Source organism: Gallinula chloropus (assembly GCF_964237585.1).
Source record: "Gallinula chloropus genome assembly, chromosome: 10".
Lineage (NCBI taxonomy): Eukaryota > Metazoa > Chordata > Aves > Gruiformes > Rallidae > Gallinula > Gallinula chloropus.
Genome location: NC_140095.1, coordinates 13,440,466 through 13,467,706, shown reverse-complemented (window position 1 = coordinate 13,467,706; position 27,241 = coordinate 13,440,466). Strand labels below are relative to the sequence as shown.

General features: G+C 51.8%; 1 protein-coding gene across 1 annotated transcript in view; it reads left to right on the top strand.

Moving 5' to 3' along the window:
* The window catches only part of FLT4 (fms related receptor tyrosine kinase 4), a gene marked incomplete at both ends in the record, with an annotated part of 53,594 nt that extends 30,075 nt beyond the window's left edge, over nt 1-23,519 (top strand). Inside the window, 27 exons of the mRNA XM_084268854.1 lie at nt 1,461-1,573; nt 2,451-2,613; nt 2,783-2,922; nt 3,358-3,526; nt 4,221-4,338; nt 4,919-5,070; nt 5,804-5,966; nt 7,591-7,729; nt 10,424-10,532; nt 11,390-11,749; nt 11,992-12,138; nt 12,792-12,923; nt 13,190-13,296; nt 13,579-13,714; nt 14,512-14,616; nt 16,099-16,212; nt 16,449-16,537; nt 16,810-16,957; nt 17,318-17,412; nt 17,516-17,638; nt 18,055-18,166; nt 18,533-18,632; nt 19,107-19,212; nt 20,147-20,286; nt 20,984-21,104; nt 21,882-21,967; nt 23,300-23,519. Of these exons, the coding sequence (XP_084124980.1) occupies nt 1,461-1,573; nt 2,451-2,613; nt 2,783-2,922; nt 3,358-3,526; nt 4,221-4,338; nt 4,919-5,070; nt 5,804-5,966; nt 7,591-7,729; nt 10,424-10,532; nt 11,390-11,749; nt 11,992-12,138; nt 12,792-12,923; nt 13,190-13,296; nt 13,579-13,714; nt 14,512-14,616; nt 16,099-16,212; nt 16,449-16,537; nt 16,810-16,957; nt 17,318-17,412; nt 17,516-17,638; nt 18,055-18,166; nt 18,533-18,632; nt 19,107-19,212; nt 20,147-20,286; nt 20,984-21,104; nt 21,882-21,967; nt 23,300-23,519 (3,707 nt within the window). The remainder of the gene's footprint in view (nt 1-1,460; nt 1,574-2,450; nt 2,614-2,782; nt 2,923-3,357; nt 3,527-4,220; nt 4,339-4,918; nt 5,071-5,803; nt 5,967-7,590; nt 7,730-10,423; nt 10,533-11,389; nt 11,750-11,991; nt 12,139-12,791; nt 12,924-13,189; nt 13,297-13,578; nt 13,715-14,511; nt 14,617-16,098; nt 16,213-16,448; nt 16,538-16,809; nt 16,958-17,317; nt 17,413-17,515; nt 17,639-18,054; nt 18,167-18,532; nt 18,633-19,106; nt 19,213-20,146; nt 20,287-20,983; nt 21,105-21,881; nt 21,968-23,299) is intronic.
* Nucleotides 23,520-27,241: the final 3,722 nt, after the last annotated feature.

Here is a 27,241-nt window from a genome sequence, read left to right as displayed (position 1 = left end):
ACATGTTCACACATGGAAACAAGTTGGTGATTTCTGCAGACAGCAATCCTGTGGCAGCACAAAACCCCAGGAAATAAAGATAACAATTCTCTGGGCAATCTGTATTTTCCTAAGATCTGACCAACAGCTTTCCTGTGTGTGGCTTGCTTCACCCTAGCTGTAGAAAACAAAACCACTTCACCCACAGTAGGTCGTTGAAGCGTGACTGTCACTGAAGCAACAGCTTTATAGACAAAAACTTGAAGGAATTCCCTTCTGCACTTAACAGTGTGAGTACTGGGTAGGATCGGGTTGGATCCAATTTGATCTGAACGGTGAGGTCTCCACTTTTATCTTGTCATTTTAGCTGGGCAGCTCTACGGGCTGGGTAACAGAGGAAAAGAGGCTCAGGCTGGACAAACAGATGTCCTTGAGGTTTGTCTTGCACTGCCTAATGCCAGCCACAGCTGAAGCAAGACAAACCTCACTCTTCCTATCCTCTGGGCAGCCACAGCTTGTGATACACGTGTATTTTGCATCTTGCTTGGTCTCACCAGCTCTTTCCACTGTATCTGGGAGAGAACCAGAAGTGGGGTTCTGTTAGTTTGCCATTCCTTTGGCACCGGCCTGGACTTTGTGCTCTGTGTCTGGCTGGTGTCTGGCAGGATGGGTCAGCACCTTGGCAAATCTTCATAAGCTGCCATCAACCCCCTTCCACCATGGAGTTACCTCACTTGACACAGCCACATCTCACTGAGCAGGACCGGGCAGCCCCTTCTGCAGACATATTTCTTCTTGACGCCGGCTCTGCGCAGCGTGTAGTGTAGCAGCCCTGACCTTGCTGAGTCGTTTTACTGATTAATTTGGGGTGGGTTTGCTCTTCCTGTCAATATTTGTGCTTGCAGCAGTTGGGAGGCAGTGGGGTGGCAACCCTGGAAAGCTCAGCTCATCTGTTTATCTGCCGGCCGGGCTGGCTGCAGGATGACATCTGCATACCATTGCGCTGCGGATCACTTCCTCGCCTGGGAAGGTCGCGCTGCTGCTGCTGCACCAGGGCCACACGGCCCCGTGCCCCCTCCCTGCCACCAGACCACGTGCAGGCACCAGCTGGGCAGGCGCTGAGCCCAGGATGAGACCCAACGGTTTATCAAAGGGTCAAACCCAGGCAGAGACCTTGAGGTGGGGCAGGAAAGGGGAAGTCACTTCCAGCACTGCCCAAATGTCACAAAAGTGCTGCTTCCCTGGTGTGGTGTGGAGGAGATGGCTGGCCCAGGCACCCACCTCAGCTGCTCCTTTGCATTCCTGAGCTCCAGGTGTCTCCTCTGACTGTCACACGTTGCCAGTGGGGCTGTCCAGCTCAACACCACTCCCTCTGGCAAGCTCATGCTGTGTTAAAGCAAGCCAGAAACCTTCTGAATCCTCCCTCTTCCCAGTTCTTTTCTTGCCTCTGTTTAGTTGTTCTTCTTTTATCTCTTCTTCAGATTTTGAACAGCCATTTATCAACAAGCCAGAGACCCTCCTCATCAGCAAGAAGGAGAACACTTGGGTACCATGCCTTGTATCCATCCCCGACCTTAACGTCACACTGATCTCGGTGAGAGCTCAGCCAGTGGGAGACTCTGGACCGGGTTGTATTGCGTTTGTAATTGCCTGAGTGGAAGTGGAACAGGCACTGCCAGGAATGGAAAAAGCATGGGATACATTTTCCATGGAAAGTACAAGCCATTGGCTTCCTCGTTTTATTTGCTGGTTGAAGCTGTGCTGTCCAGGTCCCTTGGGAAGACCCCACGGGTTTCCTGCCAACCTTGCTTCTCTCCCCTGGAGCTCTGTGAAGCAAAACAAGACCTTGTTTTAAGACCATTTCCCCACAGCATCCCCTGTTTGCTCTGGTCTCTGTGATCTCTAGGTGGTCGGCATCCCCACAAGGGAGGAGGCTGCAGCCCTGGGGTTGGTGACTAAAAACAACCCCGTTATCAGTTTGCTTGGGCCTCTTTTTTTTCTTCTTTTTTTTTCTTTTTTTTTTACAATGCAAATACATCCTTCCAGGATGAGTGTTACTATTGTACAAAAGCCTCCAGGGACACTCTGGGGGCTGGGGGGCCTTTCCCTTACCCGGGAAGGACACTACCCAAGGTCAGCACTCATCCCAGTGGGGCTGATGTTTGGGACATCAGCATCGGTTTCCTTAGCTATCACTATAAGTTTCCATTCCTGGAAGTCTCTGGCCCGCTCTGCAGACGGGGAGGCTCGTGGTGCAGGATACGGCTGCTCGACTGCTCGGGGTCTGTAGGGGAGGCTGCGATTCCTAGATGACAAACCCTTGGGGGGAGAGGGTGGGAGGCCAGCACAACATGATGCTGCATCATTTCTTCCCACAAAAGAGATGTGTTAGCCAGCGTAAAACCTGGAAGGGGTGGGGTGGGATTGTTGTTACCCTTTTATTTCAGTTGGCAAAATCTTGATTTTTCCAGCAAAATTCTCTCATCCACCCTGACGGGAAAAGCACTTTATGGGACAACAGGAAGGGGGTGCAGGTACCCACACACTTGATCAGGGACTTCTTGTTCGTCCAGTGTGAGACTGTCATCGACAAGAAGGTCTTCAAATCCAATTTCTTCATCATCCATATAGCAGGTGAAGGTTTGGGAAGGGGTAGGGGGACAGTTTGGATGGCTCTGAAGTCCATCATTGTGGCTTATGGGGTTGTTATGGTCTTCTTTAGCCACATAGACTCTGCATGGTGCTTGTATCTCCACTACTGTGTGAAATCATAAACGTCTTTTCATTGCCTCTTCTACATCAGGGAGTGAGCTGTACGACATCCAGCTGTATCCCAAGAAAGCCATGGAGCTCCTGGTGGGAGAGAAGCTGGTCTTGAACTGCACAGTGTGGGCTGAGTTCAACTCTGGTGTCCGCTTCCAGTGGACTTACCCTGGCAAACAGGTACCAGCAGACAAAGTGGCTCCCCAGGCACTGAACCACTTTCCTCTGAGTCGTCCTGTCTTGCCCCTTCACTGTTTTTGGCATCACTGGCAAGGCCAGTGAACCTTACCATGTTGTGCCCTGGACCTCTCAGTCCCTTTTTTCTCCTGCAGCATAAGGCAGGCAGAGAGAAAACCCCTTTTCCTGGCAGAAAACACTCTCCTTCCTGAGATGTTGTTGCTCTGAGCCTCTCCTGGGCAAACACTGGCTTCACTTCCACCAGTGCAAATCCAGAGCAAACATCATAGGCTTAAAAGGAGCTATTATAGCCACACAGCCCTGGTTACCAAAAGCTGGTGAGGGAGTCCCTTCCCCATTGTGTTTTACCCCTCTCAGAAGTGTAGGTGTGAGGAACTGCATAGCCCCACGCTGATGATTCTCTGCTGTCTCCCTCAGACACAGCGGGCAGTGATAGAGCCTGAGCGGCGGTCCCTGCAGACGCACACGGAGCTCTCCAGTATCCTGACCCTCCACAACGTCACCCAGCAGGACCTGGGCAAGTACACATGCACTGCCACCAACGGTGCCCAGCTGCTGGAGGAGAGCACTGACGTCATTGTGCATGGTACGGCGCCTTCTGCTCCCTCCCCGAGCCACAGCCAGAGCTGAGCTGCAAGCAGAACAATTCCCAGACAGTAGGCAGTGCCTGATCCAAGGTTTAGTAGAGGGGTTCCTGCACCCTCATCCCACTCTGCTTTAGTGAGACCCAGCCTTCCTCCAGTCCCTCAGTCGTTCTGCACCCCATTACTATGCTGGGAGCATGATCACCTTAAGCAAGGTGCCAAGATGATGCAAACACCAAATCACTCCAAATGCCAGTGGGGTGCCAGGATACACAAGTCTCGTGGCCCTGAAGGAGATGTACAAGGCACTGTCAGCACTGGGCAGCCATCTCCTGGCAGCAGAAAGTCGGGGGCAGTCTGCAGGCTCATAGCAATGAGGCAGAGCTTTAGCTGCCAGAATCTCAGCACTGTGCCCAACCCTGCCTAGCACCTGGTCCCTTCTCTCCAGAGAGCCTTCCTGGAAACAGGGGTGTGGAAGGGGTGCTGGGGATCAGATGATTAGACAGAAAAGTAGTGAATTTTGGTTATTTTGACTTCATTCTTGTGGAAAGTCGTCATTTTCAACTGCACTGCCACAGCAACCTGCCTGTCCTTTGGTCCTTGCTGTTAGGCCCTGTGGAGAGCAGCAAAGCTCAGTGCTCTTGGTAAGAGCCTTTGTGCTCTCCTTTCCTCCATGCTCACCTTTTTTTCTTGCAGAAAAGCCCTTCATCAACGTGGAGTGGAGGAAGGGCCCAGTGATAGAAGCCACAGCAGGAGACGAAGCCGTGAAGCTGCCGGTGAAAGTCGTGGCTTATCCCCCACCAGACTTCCAGTGGTAACGCACATTTCTTAGCCTGAGACACCCCCTCCTCTCCTCCTTACCTCTGCCAAGTAGGAAAGCTTAGCCTGGGCCTCCTTGCTAGGTTGTCCAAATGTCACTTTTCTCCACCCATTGGGGTCATTTCTCCCCCCTGCCCTGTCAGCTGCACAGCTCGGGATGGGAGGAGGGGAGAAGGAGCAAAGGTCCTGGCCTTACGTGGCAGCTCTGTGCTGTGTGGAGAGGACAAGTGCAGCTCCTCAAGGAGCTGCCCCTCCTGCCCCTGCAGCAGGGATCACAGCTGCCCAGAGCAGCAAGAGAGTGGGCCAGGTTGTGCACTGCATCATGCTGCACTTCCACCAGAGCTGGCTGGGAGCTTTGCACCTGCACACTGCTTAGGGCAGGGCTGCAACATCCTTTGACCCCACATGCATCCATGTGAGACAATGCACAGACCCATCCAATCCACGGAAAGCCCAGGGGTTTCTCCAGAAAGGGGCACCCTGACTCTGCTCTAGTGAGGACCAGCAAACCCCTGTCCAGCTGCCAGCAGGACACTTCCTCCCCATGGCTGCATTTTCTCTCTGCCTCCCTGCAGGTACAAGGATGGGAAGCTAATTCCCAAGCAATCTCAATCTTCAATGCAGATCAAGGATGTGTCGGAGCAGCATGCTGGGACGTACACGCTGGTTCTGCGGAACAGGCTGGCGGGGCTGGAGAAGCACATCAGCCTCCAGTTAATTGTCAATGGTAAGGGAGGGGGCCAGGGCTGGGGCTGGAGCTGAGCCCACGGCCCCAGCCTTTGGGCTGCTAGCAGACCAGGTCCCCGTTGCTGTCCTAAAGCTGTTTGTACCTTCATCGTCATCTCCCATCTGCTTCTCCCCCATCGCTGAGGGGTGCTCTGGTTACAGTGAGGCTGGTTCCTTGTGGCCTGGGCGGTACGGCACAGTTTTGTTCCTGGCTCCATCACTCTGGGTAGGATATGTCCTTGCTTAAAGGCTGTTTCCCAGTTAGAGATGCTGCTGAGGGTGACCCTGAATGATGTGGACTTGAGGGCAGGGCAGCAGCAGCAGCATACATGGATCCTGGAGCTGGAGCAGGATGGGAAGCTCCCAGGGAGTTTTCACCCAGTAGCAACTGGTCCCTGTTGTGCAGGAACCAGATGCCAGCACAGAAGTGCTGTAAGGGCTCTGCAGCTTGGAGGCTTGTCTCCAGCAGGTTTTGTAGCCCTGTGCTGGGTGCTGTCAGGCAATGCTTTGAGCCCTGTGGCATCCAGACAGTGATACCCTGCAGAGGAAGGAGAAATTACATCACTTGAATCTGCAAAAATATAACCTGCTCTGCCTTGAAGGCCTGAGCTCCCCAGGAGCTGCCCTGAGAACCCCAGTGCTTTAGTGCCAGGTCTCTCTAAAGACAGCCCTGAGGAGGGCTCTGCCTCACCCAGGGATGCGTGGCCAGTCATGGTCTCACTCTGTCCTTGCAGTTCCTCCACGCATCCATGAGAAGGAAGCATCTTCCCCGAGCATCTACTCCAGGAGGAGCCCCCAGGCCCTCACCTGCACAGTCTATGGCATCCCAGCACCCGAGGTGATCCAGTGGCAGTGGAGGCCATGGATGCCCTGTCGGATGTTCTCCCGACGCAGCCTGTAAGTGCCATTTCTTCCAACACCCTGTCTCACCGGGCATTACCTTACCCTCATGGCTTTGTGGGCTTCTTGGGGCAGAGTGTAGCCCATCAGAGACACTTGTGCTCCATGGGGGAGTTTTGCCCAGCCTGGCTGGTCCCAGACACCAAGGGCTTCCACAGCATCCCCTGTGTCCTCAGCCATCTGCGTCTGGCAGGGGATGTCCTCACAGCACCTGGAATAAAACTGCTGGCCACTGTGCTAATGGGGAAACTGAGGCAGATTGCAGGAGAAATTGTCACAGCCCCTTGGTGAGACCCTGAGACTGGAGCTCTGGGCCTCACCCCATTGCTGCCCTAAGGTGCACGTGGTTTTTGAAGCCCTTTGTCTTCTGTTGCATAACGATGGAACCAAAAGTGCTCACAGGCAGGGGAGCAGAGCTGCTGTGTGTGGGGAACAGCTGCTGAGCCCAGGGGAAGCACCGGATCCCTCCCAGCTGCTGGGATGTTTTGCCAGGAAGGTGTTTGTGCAGGCAGCGCCAGTAGGTAGGCAGGAAGGGTGCGTGCTCACTGCCAGTGCCCTGGGAAGCTGGGGCAGCACCAGGCAGGGCTGCAGTGGCATTTTTTAGCAGCAGTCTGACAGGAAGAAGGAAAAGGGATGCTGGAGAGTTGTAGTCAGAGCAGTCAAGGCAGAGGACATCAGAGTGCCTGGAGGAAACCAGGTCCTGCGGCCCTGTGCAGGCTGCTGCCAAGCCAGGGACACCAGAGAGCTCTCCATCGCATGCAAGTGCACTGTGGCCCTGTCAGGAAGCAGGGGGGCCCATGAATTATGAGCACTGTCTCCCAAGGCCACCATATTTCTGCCTAGCATAGCTCCAAAGGATGCAGGAGGCTTCTTTCGAGCTTCCTGTTGTTTACACAGCTCACCGATGAGCTCGCCGTGCTGAGGACTCTGCCCCTTGCCACTGCTCTTGGGCACTGAGCTCTGCTCTGCTTCCCTGTCACCATAAGGCTTCTTTCTCTGTACCTCCCACCCCGAATTTTGGGCAGACCCTCCTATCTCCCTGCCCAGCCTGCAGGCTGCAGCATCCTGGGTCCCTGAAAGGTTTGGGTGCTTCACTCACCTGTCTCAGCCCTATGAAGTACCACCCCACTGCTGTGAAACACCAGCAACATCTTTAATTGGGATGTTTCCCTCCTGGTATTTGTTGAGTCAGGAGCACCCTTGGGTGCTGCTTTCCAGGCCAGCATCCAGACTGCGACACCCCTGCTTCACAGGCCCAGCAGCAGTCCCAGGCTTTGTTGCTCATCAAAGTAACATCCAGGACTGCCCCAGGCATACAGGAATGATTTCACCCCTGCCTTTCTTTCTCCACCCTAGCAGGAAGGATAAAACCACAGGCCTGGGGGTGAAGATGCCTTTGATTTTCATATCCATGGATAACGTTTGCTTCACTGCTGATTGCAGAGCACCCTTATTAAACACATTGGAACTGTGCAACCAAGAGATGGAGGAGGTTTTGCAGAGCCAGAGGACAGGGCCACCAGTTCTCAGATACAATGCTATTTTTGGTGGCTTTTTTCAGCTGAGCCTCTCTCCATCTCTCTCCTCTTTCTGTTCCTCCCTGGTTCTGGATTAGCAATAGCAGGCACCGGGCAGCAAGGCGCCATCAGCGGGACCGGATGCCGGAGTGCAAGGACTGGAAAGATGTATCCCAGCAGGATGCAGTGAACCCCATCGAGAGCATTGACACCTGGGTGGAGTTCGTGGAGGGACGGAACAAGGTGAGGCTGTAGCTCCAAACCCATCCTGGAGTGGGAACCTGGGGACAGAAACCCTCAGAGAAACCCTCTGCCATCTGTCAGGTGGCCTGGAAACAAACCTGGCAGAGACAGATTTGGGGAAGGCTTCACACCTTTGCTTCTAAAGTTAACCATCAGCAGCCATTCCCTGCTCCAGGGCTTTGTGGAGAGGCAGCCCCAGGGTGAGGGAGAGCTGGAATCTTTGAGAAATTACCCCGTGTCCAGAAAGGCTCCTGCTGGGGCTGACGGCACAGGAGGGTTTGCACTGATCGTTGGGAACGCAGGGTTACCCAGCTAGGGAGGGCATGGGGGACATGTGCTATGGGGGCTCCTGTGGCTGTGTCTGAGCACTCCTTGAGCTGTTTCAGGGGAGCCAGACCCTGCAGAGCAGCCTGGGCAGCTGGGAACAGAAAGCAGGAGTCACAGAAGGACCAAGAAATCTCTGGCCTCTGGAACATGAGTGTGTGGTGGGGTATTTCATCCAGCTGTCTCCATCCCCGTGGGGCAGGGGTGGTATGGAGATGCTGGTGTCCATCCACCAGAGGTTTGTGAGGGAGAGCACCCGTGCCCCACAGAGCCCACTCCTCCATCCATCCATCCATCCATCCATCCATCCATCCATCCATCCATCCATCCATCCATCCCAGCGTTTCCTCTCTGGAAGGGACGTTTCTCCCTCACTGCAGCGTGTGACCTGCAGACAGCCAGGCAGTGCTTGCTGCCTGTAGCTCCCTGTCTCTCTGGTAGCCGTGTCGGGGCTGCGCTGTGACGGGGTTCCTGTCCCGGCCGGTGTGGGGCACTGGCCACTCGCAAAGCGACGCAGAACAAACAAGCGGGGCCCCCGTTTCCGAAAGTCACTTCCTGTTTTCCTACACACCTCCAGAGGCACTTCCCGTTCCCTGGCCTGGCTGGGAGTTCGTCACTCTGCCGAAAGGGTGGCAGGGGCAGATGCTGCTCCTCCCAGAGGGCCGAAGGGAGAGGCAGGGATCAGCTTCCCTGGGGAGGTGAGCAGGGGTGGTGGGAGTTCCTGGATGAGAAGCCCTTGTGTCCCCCTCCAGTTGTGGCTCCCTTTTGATCTTTCCCTTTTTTCCTCATTCCTTCTCCCTCTTCTCTTCCTCCTATCCCTCAGCTGTGTCCTTCTCATTCCATCTATTTGGTTGTAACTCTCCCAGAGGTCCAGCTTAGGTTGTGCAGCCCAGGGATGTGAAAGAGCTGTGGGAGAAGAGAGCTCTTCCACTTGTGGTGGGATGCTATGTCCTCGCATCTGCTCTCTCTCCTTCTCCTTTCTGCCTGTCTTCTCTTACAGTCCTCCTGATTTTTAAGTCCAGAAAGACCAGAACGAGCCCCAGGGTGTGCAGTGCATGGCTGTCCCTGATTCCCATTGTCCCATGGCTATCCCGGACAGACATCATCCTGCAGTCTGCAGGAGAATTCCAACTCAAACATACCAGTACAGATTAGAAGGAAAACCCACAAGAAGCAGGGAAGGCAGCTCACAAAAGCACCAGCAATAGGGTCGCTTCAGATGTATTGAATAACCCCAAGAAACAGCAAAAGGCACCGCACAAAAGTGCAGTAATAAGGTCACCTCAGCTGTATTGCACTGAGTGAATGGCTGTTCCTTCTGATTAACACCAGCTAAGGCATCGCCCCTTAGAAGGGAAACGCTTCCCAGAGCCTGTGGGATGAATAGTAAAGGCATCAGAGTTTCCCAGTAGGAGCACACATTCAACATTCAAACATTGCTTCATTAGAGGGATTTTTTTTTTTTTTGCATGTGATTAACTTGTCATTTCAACTGGGAGGGAGGAGAAAGCTGTGCTTCAAACCACAGCTCTCCTCTAAGGGGAGTGCTTGTAACGCATTCGGCAGCATTGGGCAGGTCACGCGTGTGCAGTGTGAGCAGGGAGGAGGGGAGCAGCCTTTACTCCCCAGCTGCCTTTCCTGGCTGATCTGGAGGCAGCATCTCCAGGGCTGGTGATCCCAGGACAGCAGCCTGGCTGTTTGCCCAACCTCAGTCGTGGCCTGCTGGCAAGAGGGAGGAGGAAGCTTTTTAGAACCGTGTCTATGTCTGCTTGGAATTTAAAAGGAGCAGATGACAGCTCTTCCTGAACAGGTGAAAGCTGGGGTGCTTTCACAGGTTTGATTTTCGTTTATGGATAAAAGGAGTCCTTGCAGGTCTGTGAGTACCTGTAAGCTCCACTGAACTCTGTGGGACACCAAGCAGTCACTTAACTGCAGAGGGCTCAGGAAATCAAAGCCTTGGTGTCCTATCTCTTTCTCCCCAGTGTTATAAAGCTTGGCAGGAGCTTAGCTGTCTCCTCAGCCCTGCATCATGTTCGTGTCCCTCTTGCTGGGCATAGACCTGTCCCCATGTGACCCAAGGGGCTTAGCAAGAAGTTTGCTCCCATGGAGAGGCATCTAGGTGGGCTGGGCTCCATAAAAAAGATCAGGAACAAAACCATTTTACTGTTGTTAGAGCCAGCAGATGAGGCTTGAAATGCACAAAGGGCTTCTGAATAAGGGGCTATTTTTGCAGAACCCTTTCCCAGGTATGGCTGCTGCCAGGCACCTGGCTTGCTGTGTGCTTTGCTGTCTGCCAGAGAGCAGTGCTGATGTTACTTCTCTTCCATTCTGCTCTTCCTAATGCCTCCTTATGCTTTCTTCCCCCATCAGACAGTCAGCAAACTGGCCATCCAGGAAGCCAACGTCTCGGTCATGTACAAGTGTATCGCCTCTAATAAAGTGGGTCGAGATGAGCGACTGATCTACTTCTATGTGACCAGTGAGTACTGCAGACATCCCCTCCATCTGCATCAGCCAAGCTCTCTGCTTGAAATAGGCAGGTCCCCAGACCTTCTTGGTCCCATCATTCACAGTTAGTACCTTAAACAGTGACCGGGAGGTCAGCTGGAGAAGAGCTCTTTTGCCCCAGAGTTCTGCTGAGGGGGCAAAAGCCTGGAGCCTTGGCAGCAGATAACGCAGGCAGACCTGGGGATGAACATCCAGGATGCCTAAATCCTGGAACAGCCCTGGCAGGGACCTGTCTGGTCCAAGAGCATCCTCTAGCGGCACTGCCCGCCCCACCCTGCTCCCCTAGCAGGGTCCTGCTGGCCTGAGCCCCTCGGCAGCGTCTCCAAGGGTAGAAGGAAGCTGAGAGCCCAGCAGCGTTATCTTCATGCCTCTCGGGGCAGCCTGAGCCCATGGCCCTCATAGGTAGCACGTGTGCTGTCAGAGCCATCAGCCTTTGTGGAGGCAGATGAACATCTTCAATCAGAGCTCCTGTCATGCTCTGCACATGCAGTGGTCCAGCCTGGCTGCATGTGTAAAAGCAGGCATGTGTGCAATCCAGAATGTTGCAGCTGAGCTGAGAGCAGTGACAGCCTAATTCAGACCTCACAGACTTGTTTCACTTGTGACCCCATCTTAATTTGACCCTGGGACTTCAGCACAGCCCTTAGCACTCGCTGGGCTTAAGCTGTTGGTTGCTAGCAGATTGTATGTCACATGCCCTAGATTAATTTCCTTTACCCAGGCTGAGCACACGGGGGTCTTAGAGGGCTGAGCCCAAGGAGACAATTTCATTTTGTCTGGCAGTTCAGCCGTGAAAATTCCTTCACATGTTCATTTCCTTCCTGAAAGCCATCCCAGATGGGTTTGAGATTGAGTCCCAGCCCTCAGAAGAGCCCATAGAGGGGCAGGACCTACAGCTGAGCTGCAATGCAGACAACTACACCTACGAGAACCTGCAGTGGTATCGGCTGAACCTCTCCAAGCTCCACGATGAGGAGGGCAACCCCCTTGTGCTGGACTGCAAGAACGTCCACCACTATGCCACCAAGATGCAGGGGGAGCTGCGCTTCCAGCCCGACTCCAACGATGCGACCTTGCTGCTCACCATCCCAAACATCTCTCTGGGGGAGGAGGGAGACTACGTGTGTGAGGTGCAGAACCGGAAGACCCGGGAGAAGCACTGCCACAAGAAATACATCTCTGTGCAGGGTGAGGGTCTGCAAGGCAGGCAGGAGTGATAGAGGAGAGCTGGTGCTCTTGCTGCCATCAGCTTCCCAGTCCATCCCTAGGGGAAGCCATGCAAGCAAGCTAAACTCCAGGTGGCAAAGACAAGGCACCTGGGTTCTCAAGATACCCTTCAGCAGGGGTCAGAGACCCAGAGCCCCCCAGGAATAGATATTCTTTCCATCAATCAGTTTCCTGTTTTCTCCTCCTCTGTGCTGCTCCTCCAGCCCTGGAGATTCCCCGCCTGAAGCAGAACCTGACAGACATTTGGGTGAACGTCAGTGACTCCATAGAGATGCGCTGTAAGGTGGATGGCAACCACGTTCCTGAAATCAGCTGGTACAAAGACGAGAAACTGGTGGAAGAAGTGTCAGGTACAGTGGGCTGGGAGTGAATCAAAGGCAGGACAACATGTCCGGTAGCTGGAGAGTTGAATTCTGATGGGTTCTTGTGCCCAGGCAAAGGTGCCCATTCTCTGAACTGGCTGAACTCTGGTTTTAATAATGTTTTGTCCCGGTTTGATGCAGTTTTACTGACCAAGTTTACACCCTAGGTCCTGGCTCAGCACTGTCTGTGCATATGCATGTTCAGCTGGAGGGCAGAGAGAGACATAAATTGTTCATCTTCTTACTCCAGCGCAGTGCCCAGTATCTCTGCTTATGCAGGGACTGATCAGATCCCATGCAAGGAACATGGGAAGGATACCGGCACGTTGTAGAGGGAAAGGAACAGGTCCTGGAGCTGAAGCAGGGCTCAACACACCAGCTGGACTGCCTGGGCACCATCCCCATCCAGCAGTGTCTGCAGGGTTTTTGTCCCCTCTGTACACTGCCCAGGGAAGCCCCTTCCAGGGTATTTCTAGGGTCACCAGACCACAGAAGAGAGTCTCTGCCAGTTGGTGCCATTTCATCCTGCCATCTAAAATGAACCAGCCAAAAAACAGGGCCCTTATTTTGAGCCTGAATGAGTCCAGTGTACTAATCCCCCCTCCCTGTGAGTGACCACCACAACCCTCTGTGCCTTACAGGAATCGACCTGGCAGACTTCAACCAGAAGCTGAGCATTCAGAGGGTGAGGGAGGAGGATGCTGGGCTCTACCTGTGCAGCGTCTGCAATGCTAAGGGCTGCGTGAACTCCTCGGCCAGTGTCTCTGTGGAAGGTACGACACCCCTGGGGATGAACAAGGGGGAGTAGGAGTGTGGCTGAGGTCCCATGCCTCTTCCCTGTGACACCAGGCAGTGAAAGCCCCTAGGCCTTGCTGGTGGCACGGTGCTTTTGCAGTAGGAACTGAAGTCCAGAGCATGTTTAGCTCAGGCAAACACACCTCCCCAGTCTCCCCTTAACCTAACACAAGCTACAAGGGATGGCTGAACTGGGGCATGGCATAGAAATCTCTGAAGCTACAATTTCCTTCCCATCCCACAGGCTCTGATGACAGGACCAACGTGGAGATCGTTATCCTGATTGGCACTGGCGTTATCGCCGTTTTCTTCTGGATCCTCCTTATCCTCATCTTCTGTAACATCAAAAGGGTATGTGACCTCCTAGGGCAGGGGGGGTGGCTTAGCAGGGCTTGGGGCAACACCATTGCTGTGATATAGGGCTGTTTGACAGTATCTGCTAAGAGAAGGTCATTGAGTGTTGGGACTGCCAGGGACAAGGTGTGTGAGGGCTGCAGTAAAGGAGGTGACAGGGAATGGCCTTTGCCAGGGGAAGCAGGTCAAGGCAGGCAGAGGAACCAAATCCCCTCTGGGAGTCAGCACCCTGTGCAGAGAGGGCATCTCCTCACCCTTTGTGTTGGCTGATTCCTGCAGCCTGCCCACGCAGACATCAAGACAGGCTACCTCTCCATCATCATGGACCCTGGCGAGGTGCCCTTGGAGGAGCAGTGCGAGTACCTGCCCTACGATTCCAGCAAGTGGGAGTTCCCACGGGACCGCCTGCGCCTAGGTGAGCTGGGCCCCCTCCCTGCCACTGTGTGCCACAGCCAGGGCTTCCCACCAGCCCTTCAAACTCACACTCCTCCAGGTTTCTTGCACGCCTCTCTGTATTTAATGCATTCTTTCTGCCTCAAGCTTCCAAATCTTCTTCCCCAGACTGTCCCTCAAGCCCAGCTGTGCTCTTTGGGTATGACTGTGGGCAGGTCTGAGCCAACTGTAAGCTCAGACTCTACTAGTGTGCCCGCGTAGGCATCACTGGGACCAGAAGACATCTGGGCATGCTTTAAAACATAATCCCATATTCTCCAAGTGGCAATCTGGACCAAAAAGCCCTGTCCACAGCAGGTACCCTGAGTTCAGGACCAGGACTGCACCCATTATTCTCCTCACACTGAGACACCTGCAGTCTCTTCCCTCTGTCTGGGAAGGTTCAGAGGGCTGCAGACTACCTTCAAGCCCAGAGCACTGACATTAGCCCTGGCTGCTCTGCCCCAAGGTGTCACATTTACCTTTCCCACACACTCTGCTTGAGGGCAACAAACAGCCCCTCACTTCTGCAAGGCCATTTCCTTCCTCTGCTTTGTCCATGCCAGCTCAGTCTCAGTTCCTCCCATCATCCTTTCTCTTATTCTCACCGACAGACCAAGCAGCCACCTGGGAAGGACACACGTTCCACTCCTTCCTTTTCCTTTATGATGTTTTTTCTTTCTTCTCCCCGTGGTTTCCTGTCGGGATTTTTGTTTTCTCATTCCATTCTGCCTGTGCTGCACCTGCCTCCCCTCACACTGCCTCTCTCCTTGCCCATAGGTAAAGTGCTGGGTCACGGTGCCTTTGGGAAGGTGGTGGAAGCATCAGCATTTGGGATCAATAAAAGTAACAGCTGTGAGACTGTAGCAGTCAAAATGCTGAAAGGTATGTGGACAGCAAAGCAGAATATGCAGTGTGTGTGGACAGCAAAGAATGAGGCATCTGCCAGGGAACATCCATGTGTAAATACTTGACTTTCACCTAAGGCATTTGTTAAGGCCCTGTAAAATGTTTTCTCTCCCACAAGTGCTCCTGGGTGCTTCTGCTTGAGCCAGCCCTGCACTAGAGGAGAGGAGCTGGAGCCAGCTTTTGTTAATATACAGCATCTTGGCCTCCCCTCGTGGATGCTTTAGCCCCATTCAGCTGCACTGGGAGGAGAGCGGCAGAGCAAACAGCAGGGCCTTGCAGAACTCAGCTTGCAAGGAAAATGAGCTGTCTGCAAAGGCAAAGAATGCAATCTGTCTCAAAGGACAAACAAGAATCCAGAGCCCTCTTTGGCGGGTCACTGAAGGAGGTGTTGCTCCCAGTTGCCTTCTTCCAAATATGCCTGCATTCTGTGTTTATGGGCCAGGTTCAGAGCTGGATTAGGAAGTTGGCTGCAGCTCTTACCAGCTCTGAGGACTAAACTGGCTTTGCACCCAAAGCCCAGTCAATCCAGAGCGAGCTTTTAAGCTTTTATAGCCACACTTTCAAGCAGGCACCCAGAACATTACTCTGAGTGAAATACTGAGGCAGTCTCTGGCCAGCAGTGGCCTGGATGTGGCAACCCAAGTCACAGCCCATCTCAGCAGCACTTGGCCCTGCAACGTGTTCAGAGGAGATCTGCACAGCATTGCAGAGAGAAGCCTGGCCATGCAAGATTGCTTTCCAGTCCTTTGAGGCATGGCTCTCACCTGGCCCATCAGCAGCAGTTCAAGAGGATGCTTCTCTATGTCAAACTAAATTAATAAACTGCCAAGGAAGGCAGAATGCATATGGGGCAGCAGAGAAGTATGAAAGGAGCACAGAAAACCAGAGAACATACCCTGAGGGTAAAAGAGAGGATCAAGAGTTGGTGTGAATTAGTCACTCGGAGAGAAGATGCTGTACGGGTAGCTGGCAGGGGCACAGCTCTGTTTCCTATTGGAGAGGAATCATGAAAAGATACTCTGGGTTTGAGCTGAGACAGCTCTTATTCTCGGTCATGATCAAAAAAATCAGATGCTTTTTGTTTCTAATTTTCCTTCAAATTGTTTTATGGCTCGTTATCTCTGTTTGGAGGCCAAAGGGGCACGGATTCAAATGTGCATGTAAGCCTCAAGTGATCTTTTTGCTTGCATGGTTATCATAAGGAAAAATCTGTTGGGCACAGGTTGTGTTGTCCTTTGCTCTGGGTCCCTGCACCCCACACGTTACAGCAGGGATCCCAGGAGCTCCAGACAAGGCTCTGACATTTCATGTGGAAACACGCAATAACAAAATGTACCAAGGCTTTGGGGGTCACAGCATCCTCAGCAAGACTCACATTAACACTCTACTAAGTGAAGGGTGGTGAGGGGGTGTGAAAAGCTGTGAGGAGGCGTCATGACATGGTCTGTGTGTTTCCAGAGGGAGCTACCGCAAGCGAGCACAAGGCACTGATGTCGGAGCTGAAGATCCTCATTCACATCGGGAATCACCTCAATGTGGTGAATTTGCTGGGTGCCTGTACCAAACCCAATGGTAAATATCCCAGGGCAAGAGGCTGTGCCTGCTCCCAGAGATCAGTGCTGGCCCCCTGTGTCCCTTCCACTTGCCACGTGCGTGACTGCAGGGAGATGGGGGGATGTTATTGGTGTGTCTGTGTGCACTTAAGGCAGGTGCCACAGCTCACTGGGGATGCCCATAACGAGTTGGAAAAAATTCTGACCATCCCAAGCTCTTATCTCCTCCCCTGATATTTGGTTTCTTATCATCAGGTCCACTCATGGTAATTGTTGAGTTCTGCAAGTACGGAAACCTCTCCAACTACCTCCGGACCAAGCGGGAAGGATTCAGTCCTTACAGGGTGTGTAGCCTCCTTTATCCCTAGAGACCTGTCTGTGACTAGGGAAGGGAGATGTAGCCTGAACATGACCTGGCATGTTTAGTAGAAAGTCAGCTTTACACAGTGATCTTGATTCATGTGCACGTCAGGGAAGTGGTTTCTTTCTGCAGTGGTGGATAGGTGCTTCCAGGCCAGAATTACAGTCAAAGAGAAGGACAAGACTCTGAAGCTTATGGGTGCAGGGTTACAGTGTGTGTTGCCTGCTGAGGTTTGTGTTTTGGTCACTTTGCCAGGAGAAGTCTCCCAGGCTGCGTATTCAGGTTCAGTCCATCGTGGAGGCAGTGAGAGCGGACAGGAGGAGTCGTTCTGGGACCAGCGACAGCGCTATCTTCAACCGCTTTCTGATGCACAAGAGCCGGACAGCGCAGCCCATCCAAGAAGGTAAAACCCCAGCCTTGGCAGCAGCTCCTCCCCTGGCCCACCAAAAAAATGCCAGACTTGGGGAATGAGTAAGGAATAACAGTGGGGAGCCGGGACCCAGTCTCAGAGCTGATCACTCCACTGTTGCATGGCAGTTCCCTGAACAGAGCTATTGCAATCAACTTGTAATAGACTCTCAAAGCCCAGAAAGGAGGTGCTTTCTGCCACCTAAGTAGAAAATTCTAGAGGGCAGCTGGTTACTCCAATTAGCACTGAGGACTAGCTGTATCTCACCAAGAGATATATCCTGCAGTCCTGGAGAGAGGCAAGGAGGACAAGAGACCACTCATGGTCTAATAATTTTCTTGTACTCCTGGACAGTGGATGACTTATGGCAAAGTCCCTTGACAATGGAAGACCTGATCTGCTACAGCTTCCAGGTAGCACGTGGCATGGAGTTCCTGGCATCCAGAAAGGTGAGTTCACCCTTTCCTTTGTGTGGGAAGGGGGATGCCCTGCACTTTCTCATGGTGGTTCCTGATCCTCTGATCTTGTCTCCACCTCTTCATGTGCCCTCAGTGCATCCACAGAGACCTGGCAGCTCGCAATATCTTGCTGTCAGAGAATAATGTGGTAAAGATCTGTGATTTCGGCCTGGCCCGGGACATCTATAAGGACCCCGACTATGTCAGGAAAGGCAGTGTGAGTACCATCTTCTCAAACCCTACACAGATTAGCCTCCCTTGACATGTTCATAAACTACTCTGGGGATGGAATAAACTGAAGACTTAAAAGGAGGAGGGGAACCACTTGTGTGCCTGGGAACAGAAGGCACTAGCCCAATGATATATGTGCTGTCCTCCTCCACCAGCAGACCTCTGTCTCCTTCCCCCTCAGCCTGTCATTAACTTAATCGTCTTTCTTTGTACTCCTTCCTCCTGCTTTCAGTGTCTCCATCCCTCCCTCTGGCCCAACCAAACTCCCATTTCTCCATGGAGAGAGGAGCAGGGCTATCAACTCTGGTTTACTTTCATCCCTTTCATCCTGTTGCTACAAGAAGGAATATCCTGGGACAAGTTCCTGACTGAACCCTCATACCTTGCCTCTCCTTTCTGCAGGCCCGTCTCCCTCTGAAGTGGATGGCTCCTGAGAGCATCTTTGACAAGGTCTACACTACCCAGAGTGATGTCTGGTCCTTTGGAGTCCTGCTCTGGGAAATCTTTTCGCTAGGTAAGTGCTAGTCAGGGCCATGTGCTTCTGAGGGACACCTCTCTTCTCACGTAGCAGCTTGGTGGGTCAGCCTGTACAGGAGGCCCTGATGCTCAGAAACATCCAAGGAGTGATGGAAAGAGACATTGATGTAGGCAAAAAAAATATGGAGGCTATATGAACAGGGTGATGGGGAGACAGGCATGCAGAGGTGACCTCCAGCTCACTGAGGCAGAGGGGCCTGTCTCAGGCAGCAGCAAATACTTGGGCTGTGTATGAGAAGTTACTACATCTCCCACTGTTTTGGGAGGAAGGACAGTCTCAGAAGGACTGGATTTTGATGGCACATTCTATGTTCTCCCCTCTCCCCTTTCAAACCTCCTTTAGGGGCATCTCCATACCCTGGAGTCCAGATCAATGAGGAGTTCTGCCAGAGGCTCAAAGACGGTACCAGGATGAGAGCCCCAGAGTACGCCACAGCAGAAATGTGAGTCAAACCCTACAGATCTCAGTACTGGTCAGAGCACAGCTACCTTCCTGGGATGGTAGCAACCTCCCAGGTCCCAGGGTAGGACAGGCCCCGCTGTGGGATGCAAAGACCTTGCAGTCAGGGTGGGGGATAAGCCAACACATCCTGCACTCCAGGCAGTTGCCTGCAGGGCAAGCCAGATGCCTTAAACCAGAGCTATGTAGGTACCCTTGCCTACCCACACTGGGATGGTTCTGTAAGTAGCCAATGTGCTTTCCTGCTCTGAAGGGTGTCAAGGTGTCTGAATTAGCTCCAGTGCATAATGAACCAGCCCGCTTCCAGTAGGTCCACATGGCCATTATGCTGGGGGGTGCCAAGCTTTCCTTCACAGTGCAGGTACATGCTGTCTCAGAGGGCACCACGTGGGTAGGAGGTGGAGAGTGAGGTATAAGGGGGGTTCTGTGGCATAAAACCAGTGTCTCTCCTTGGCAGTTACCGTATAATGCTGACCTGCTGGCACGGTGATCCCAAGGAAAGACCAACCTTCTCTGACCTGGTGGAGATACTGGGGAACCTTCTTCAGGAAAACGTCCAGCAGGTGAAAACCTCTAAGCTCCACAGAGCTTTTCCTTCTCCCACCAATAGCTCCCTTGCTGTGCCCTCCTCTGGCTCCCTGGCCAATGCAATACCTTTGCACAGGCCAAGGGATAATACAGGGTTTCCTGGATCAGAGAGGTCTGTTTCCCAGAGCCACTGGAGAGCTCATTTCTGCTTTAGCCCTCTTGCTACATCCTAATATAGCTCACTCCTTGCAGGGCAGCTCCCCTCTCGGTCGTCATTCCAGTATTTCCATCTTAATCCCCAGATGATTATTTGAAATTTTTCAGCTGAGTCAAGGCCCTGGCACTCCTGCCTCCCACACGCCTGCATAATGAAAACCAGGACTTCACCAGGGTTTCTGAAACTCGATCCTCAGATCTAAATGTCAGGGGCATGTGAACCAAACAACTGTTCCATTACAGCAGTCAGATACACAAATTTCTCTGAAACTATTACTAATCACCGCCAGGCAGTAGCTCACAAGGACTTTTAAATGCGATGAGCGTGAGGCTTTAACATTTTCTTCATGTTCCATTTCATAAGAAAACAGCTAAATACGTAAATACGAGTACTGTCATATCCTGGTGTTCCTGAATTTAACCTTTCAGCACTGGATCCCAGCACAGGCATGACTAACCAGAACGATGTGACCCTGGAGCACAGTGCTCTGTCCATGTAGGCTAAAGAACTAACTGTAGGTGCTGCAGGACCAGGTTGTTTTCTTGCTCACACACACCTCTGTGCACCTGCAACATTTGCAACTACTTAATGCAAAGGGCACAGAAATCTCCAGCCAGACATGTTGTTCCAGAGAAACAACAGACAAACTAGAAATTTTCCTCCTCCAGCTCTGCCAACTTCTGCTTATAGAGCCCTTTCTTGTGGGAAGGTCCTCTCCTTCTTGTAAGGCCACTCACTGTTCTTCCTACCAGGAAGGGAAAGATTACATCCCGCTGAACGACTCTCACAGCTCAGAAGATGATGGTTTCTCCCAGGTGCCTTCCTCTGCCCAGCAAAACTCAGATGAAGAGGACTTTGACATGAGGATACGCTGCCACAGCCTAGCAGCAAGGTGAATCCCCACTGGAAAGGGCAGAGAGAGCCCTGCAAACAGCCTGAGGGATATGGGGAGAACCAAGTAGCAAGAGGTTGGAAAAATTCCAGGTGATCAGGTGTGATCCAAGCATCTAGGCCACAGCATCTTGCTTTTAAAAGCAAAATCACTTTCCTTTGCTGATGAGAAAGAGCCCGTGATGTGCAAGCTTATGGCATTCCTTCTGCCAGAGCACCACATCCCACTAAAGACATCATGGCCCATCAGGTAGATGAGGAAAGGAGGTGCCAGCTGCCCTTCTGATAGTGCAGGAGCTTCATCCTCTCTGTTCCTAACTAACCCAAACAATTAATAACCTGAGTTGGAAGGGATCCAGAAGTTTAATAAGGGATCCATAAATTAAGCCTAGGTTTCTCATCTCTGGGGAGTTGTGATAGTGTGATGCCTGGAATCTATATGACATTACTGTGCTTATCAGAGTAGAAAGGTAATTGGGGTCTGATTCAATCTGAAAGTCTGGGTGCTCCCCCCCATAGAAGAAATACGGGGTTCGGAGGCCTAAGGAGACCCCATTACCCTCCCAAAACCCACCATTTGGGTCATCTGCCCCCCTTTTCATACTTTGGTCGCACAGAGAGGAGATGGGGTTCAGGTCCTGCTTATTCAGGACATGACTCTGTTGGTTTTACTGAATACAGTATGCTTCTGTCAGCAGATACTACAACTGTGTCTCGTTCCCTGGTTGTCTGACGGGAGGGAATCAGATCAGGTGTCCATCCAGGATAAAGACATTTGAGGAGTTTCCCATGACACATACCATGTACAAGGCACACCCGGTAAGTAGCATCTGAGAGGGGTTGAGCAAGGGGGGGAGGAAATGTTCATCTGCTTCCTGACACCTTTGCTGTTAAGATCGTGGAAGGAAGATCGTTCCTCTCTAACATTAGTCTGTCTGTGTCATTTCTGTTCAGTCCGTCCAGTGCTCTGCACATTCATTTCTCCACCTGGCACATAGGGGCTTCTCTGCAGCGCAGCTTGTATTGCCCAAGTGTGAAATAAAGAGCTTAGTTCTACAAGCCAGCACTATAAGGGATCTCAGAGAAGAGCCTGCTCTCCACCCTTCTGAAATCTGTGAATACTGCCTGGTTAACTGGACTGAAATCCAGCCAGGACTTAGATAAATCCAGAGCGTTTGTCTGGGGCTCCCCTATCCTGACCCACAGAGCAGTGTGCAGTGGGGGCCCTCCTGGCCTCTCTGAGCTGGGATGGTTCTGTAGTGGCAGAACTCAAGTCATACCCTTAGTCTCAGAGGAACATCTCATCTCTCACAGATTTAATGGTAATACATGTTCCAGGGAGGGAACACTTTTTTTTATTCCCCCAAAAGTGGCACTGAACTGCACAGACAAATCCTGCCATTGTCCACACTGCTTTTAAGAAGTCACCTAAGAAAATCAGTGTCAGCAAGACCATGGAGCATGTTGGTAAAGTGCCCCTAGACTTTTTTCCCATTACAGATACACATGATCTTATGTCCCAAATGATTCCTCCTCCCTACCCACACTGATCAGTCGACAGGGATATTACTGATAACTCCTGTTGCTTCCTTCCAGGACAATCAGACAGACAGTGGGATGGTTCTGGCATCTGAGGAATTTGAGAGGATAGAAAACCGACACAGAAAAGAAGGTGGATTCAGGTACTCCTTAAGTCTAGCCACTCAGACCTCCCCACTGCCAAATGCAGGCCAGGAGGCAGCTCATGTTGTCTCCCCATAGGGTATACTTCTTTGGACTCTCAGCAGCAGCAGGGCTGTGGGCCCTGAGCCAGATTAAGTCCATGCACACATTAACAAGATGCAAACAGCACAAAGAACAGACCTGCCTGCTGCTTCCTAGGGTCTAAAAATATAAACTGTGTCTATTCAGTGAGAATGTGTCCGTTAAGGTAACGAGGCACAGCGGAGTGACAGTGTTAATAAGACTCTTAGTGCTTATTGACATTGTCTGGTGAAATGTGTCAGGGCTTGTTCAAGCAGTGGCAGGTGGGATGGATGGAAACTATTCGGCTGCCACCTCCTTCCCTCAGTCCTGACCTTGACATGGCATTGCAGGGATGGAACAGGCCTTAGGACTTTCCCGCATGCCAGTGCTGAGCCTGGCAGGTGGAGCTGGCACTCTTGGGGCTGAGGATATCATGGGTAGTTATGCCCTTGCCCCAGGCTTGGAAACTGGGCAAGAACCTGTCCAGCTCCTCTCTGCTTGGTTCCAGAGCAGGCTGGGACCTTGTCTCTATGACAATGTGTTGAGCGAACCATGTCAGCTCATGAGGAGACAAGGCCAGTCCCAAGCCTCTTCCTCACCTCCTCTGCCTCCCTACATCAGATCAGACCGGTCATTGTCTTTTCCCTTAGCCATAGCCCTGTGGCCTCTCTGCTTGTGTATCAGACTGTCTCCTCTTGTCTTCTTTACCCTAAGGCATCTTCCTGTTGTCTGCTACACCATGGGTTACCTGGCATCTCGTCTCTTGGAAAACACAGCCCTTAAACCTCTCCTTGAATGTGTCCCTACCCTCACTCTTGTGACCTCTTGATAGTCACCTGGTATTGGCAGGTGCTGATTTCCTCCCACATCATCACCATCTTTTGTTTCTTTCCCCTATCCTGACTGTTGGTTTGTATCAGTTTCTGTTACTCTGCCCAAGTCTAGGAGCAACTGAGGCAATATGCCTTGTCTCTCCCTGCTCATTGGGGTCCCAACCCTTCCCTGGGCTTCCCAATGGTACCTACAGAGCTGAAATAACTCTGTTGCTGAGTTACAAGCAGATTTTTCGTAAAACGTATGGGCTGTGCTTAGGGTTAGAGCAAGGCCTGGTGGTGTACTTTGAAATGGAGGCATAGATCCATTTCTGACCCTGCCTCTGCCCCCCGTTCATTAGCAGATGATGTTTCCTGAAGCTGAGAATTGTCAAAGCAGGACAGAGTCTTCCCAGGAGTGCTCAAACTGATCTTCTTTGTCTCTCTCCCTTGCAGCAGTAAAGGGCCCAGCCGAACTGCGGAGCTGCCGAGGGAACAGTCAGACCTGCGGGGCAGATGTCGGCCGTCGTACGGGTCCCAGGTCGGAGGCCAGACTTTTTACAACAGTGAATACGGGGAGCTGTCAGAACACTCTGAGGATGGCAGCTGCACCCCGCCTGGAGAGGGGTCCAGTCCCCCCACTCTCCACGCTTCCTTCTTCTCTGAGCAGTACTAATGGCATCAGGCCCTGGAAGCACCTGCCAAGGCGTCCCCTCTCACCCTCGAGGCGCATCATCAGGGTCACTCAGAGCTTCTCCTTCAACCTATACCCACACCCAGCAGGGAACTTATCCCGAACGGATGGGGAACACCGATGTCTTTGGAACCACAGCACAATGGCCCACACAGCACCTCCAGCTGCAGCTTCCCCATGCCAGGCCTGGAGAGAGCGTGCCTCGCTGATTCCTCACGTTTCTTTTTTTTCCTGTGGCTCAGACAGATGCAATCTGCCAGCGAGTGGGTGCCTGTGTTCAGCACTACAACACCTTCTGCCTAGCATCCAGCCTCCACTCAGATCAGCTTCCCATTCAGAAAGCCCATTTCAGGTCAGATATAAATAGATCTGTCTTAGACTCAAGTTTCTTCCTGGTGTGCAGCCTGAATGTTTTTCCTTGGATTGCTTCCTCCTCCTCTCCTCATGATGTCAGCTGCTGAGCTGCAGAGCAGAATCAAAGGGAAGAAATCCCTAGTGGAATTAGCAGCAAGAGCAGGACATTTTAAAGAGGTGTACGGAGAGATTCCCGAGGGAGCTTTGTAAATGTTCATGTACGCTGTTCGCTCTGGGTAGGTGCCAGCCCCTCCATCTCCCCTGCAAGCAACACCCACACCCCTCTCATCTCTGCTGGGGGAAGCCTGTCAATCTGCCTTTTCACCGGGATTATTTTAGCCATCCCATCACAGCTAGTGCTGAGCAGGTCATCAGCTGATGGCTAGAGTCCTCCCAGTGAGATAAATAGCAACTCTTTTTGTAGGCCCTGTGCAAAACAGGGTTTATATGGCCTGTGCTGAGAGCGGGTTACTCACAGGGCTGCTGCTCTCACCTTCCCTTCTCCCAGAGCAGCGCTGAGATCATTTGTTGCTCGAGTGAGAAATTAAAGCAGAGCTGTGTTCATTTCAGCTGGCTTCTGAACATAGAGCCAAAGCAGGTTGTTTGCTGGGAGGAAAAGGATCAAAGTGGTAGGGAGTGAAGTGTTTATTTTCAAGTTGCTGCATGGGTTTTGGAAACAATGGAAGGAACAGAGCTCCAGCAATGAGCTGCCCTGGGCTGCATCCCCTGGTGAGCTGGCATCACTGAGCACATGGAGGGCAGCACCTGCCCAGGGCTCAAGCCCTGATTCTCCTGGATGGACAGTTCTGCACCACGATCTTTCCTGTTGCCCTTGTTCCCTGGCTTTAAGCAGGCACTCTGTGCCCAATGCGCTCCAGTTTCTGTTGCAGAACCACCAGAGCAGTGTACCTGTCTCTGAGGCATTGAGAAACCTTTGTTTGCTGAGGGAACACCTCATCACTGGGGTCTTTTGTTTCTGAAAGATATCGTGAGAATTCAGAGCTCTGGGGAACCTCTGCAGCTCTTCTCTACAGATTTCTGTACCGCTGCCTCACCGCTTCCCACCTACTTCTTTCCATCCTGCTCACAATCTAAGAGCTCAGCCACACACCATGGTTATGTCACCGTCAGAGGAGTCTGGGTGAAGAGGCTCATCTAAACAGCCTGTCATCATCTCTTCTCCCACGTGCCTGTGGCTGGCAGAGCTCCTTGCACCAGGGCATCTCAGCACCAGGAAGTTTCTGCTTGCAGGCTTCACCTTTGTACATGGAGCCAAGGGTTTGGTTTGGACTTTAAAAATTGTGTTTCCTGTCAGATACACTGCCTTCCCAAACTGTATTTCTTTTCCAGCAAAGGGTTTTATGTGTTTCCTGCCGTGAGCCTGTGAGTCCTTATGGATGATTTTCCCAAGTCTTAATTATAGTTCTCTGCACAAGTGTAATGGGGAGATTTATTTAGCACATGGGAAAAGCATGCCTATCATTCAGATTCTGTAAGCCTGTGCAGAGTGCTCAATGTTCCCTTCCCGTGTCAGCGGGATGACATGGCTGTGATTTCCATGGCAAAAAGAGGCACAAAACCAGACCAGCTTGAGCCAAACTGGCTCAGGATGTGGAATTGGAAACTGCATGTAACAATGAATTCCCTGACTTCTACGGGTATCACCTCAAGTTGCCAGGAATTTAAGCATCTTTAAGTAATTGTTATGACTCAGTAAGAATCCTCTGGCAGGAGATGCTGAAGAGCCAGGCCAAGGAAGTAGGACAGCCAGCGGGGTGTAGGCCAGACCAAACTCTCCTGCCCTCATCTTGCCCTGGTTTTTGAACTGGTGGTTCCCTTGACAGAAGGAAAGCTGCACATGCCCTCTGCTGCTGGGGTTCTCCGCTGGCATTCATATGGGTGGGAGGTGACAGGCACCTGAGCTAAATTTGGGATCTTTGCTTGGTGATGTGCACCTGCAGGACCCAGGCTCCCTTGTTTCCAGTGTTCCACAAACAATTCTCTGTCTGGGAACGCAGCTCCATCTGAGAGAGGCCCCAAGAAAGAGGCCTATAAATCAAATAATAGTTGAAAAACTGAATTCCAAAGTAGCTACAAGACCTTGTCAGTATGTGAGGAGTAGAAAAGTACTAGCAAAGCCTGACACTTGCAGGGCACTAGCAGGGTTCCTCAGCAGAAAGGGGACAGAGGCATCAGAACACCCTGCCTGTACTTTGTCTCTAGGTTCAGCTGTTGATTGCTCACAAGCATCCTTGTGGGGAAGGGTTACTTCATCAGAGCCATTGTTAACAATCCCCTGCTTCACTCTGGGGAAAGCACCGATGTGACATCTGATTTTTGAACATTCAAATCATTTGGCTCCGCAGAAGTTTATTTTCTCTCTTTTGCACCATCTTGATGCGGGGCTGGGATCAGATCCTATTGTCTCTGAGTCAACAGCATTGCATGAACAATGCAGCCATCATAGAAGCCAACACTGGCTCCTCTTCAGACACTCCTGCTGATGAAGAACAATTGTAGTGTGGGATATTGAAGAGCTATTGAGACAATTCTACTTTTACTCTCTTAAAAGTATACTAAAATTAGTGTGTACGAACCTGATACCCTTGCCCCCACTCTTGCATTATTTCTGGCATTTTCTTTTTTTTTTTCTTTTACAGTCTCCAGATAAGCATGAGCATGAAATGAAGCTGGTTTGTTTTGGTTTTAAGATGTGAGGCAACAGTGTTGTCTGTTTTTCCATAGTGATGAGGGAGTATTTCAAATTTTAAAACCTAGGGTTTGATAATTGTGCCTGCTCCGTTCACAATGCACTCTCTGTTGTGTTTGGTTTGGGCTTTTTTACTGGAGCTCAACATCGAAGCTAAGCTATTTATCATCATCCTCCTTGAAAATGACTGTTCCTGGTCTATGTGCAGTCTCATTCTTCCTTACAGAGCGTCGGGAGGATATTCCTCCCTCATGAAAATAAAGCGTTGGGTCCCCTACTTGCAAATACACGTGCGTCTCTGAAGAAAAACCTGTGTATCAAGTAACACTTCATTTATATTGCAATATTTTAACCTGGTACCTGTTGTTGCTACAGCAGCATTCAATGTTTCAGTGGACTGCCTCCAAAGCAAGTAGGTTACAACATGGGTTATGTGCGAGTACGAGAGTGTGGTCTGTGTGTGTGAGCGAGTGGTTTGCGGGTGTGTGTCGGGTGTTTGCAATGGGTGACGTCTTCCTACCAGCGGTGAGCGTATGTGGGTGTTTGTAACTCACGTTGAGTCTTGTCTCTTGGAAGTTCACGGTTATGTATCAAACCAGTTAGAACACTGCTTTCTTTCCTCTCCTCCTATCGTACTCGT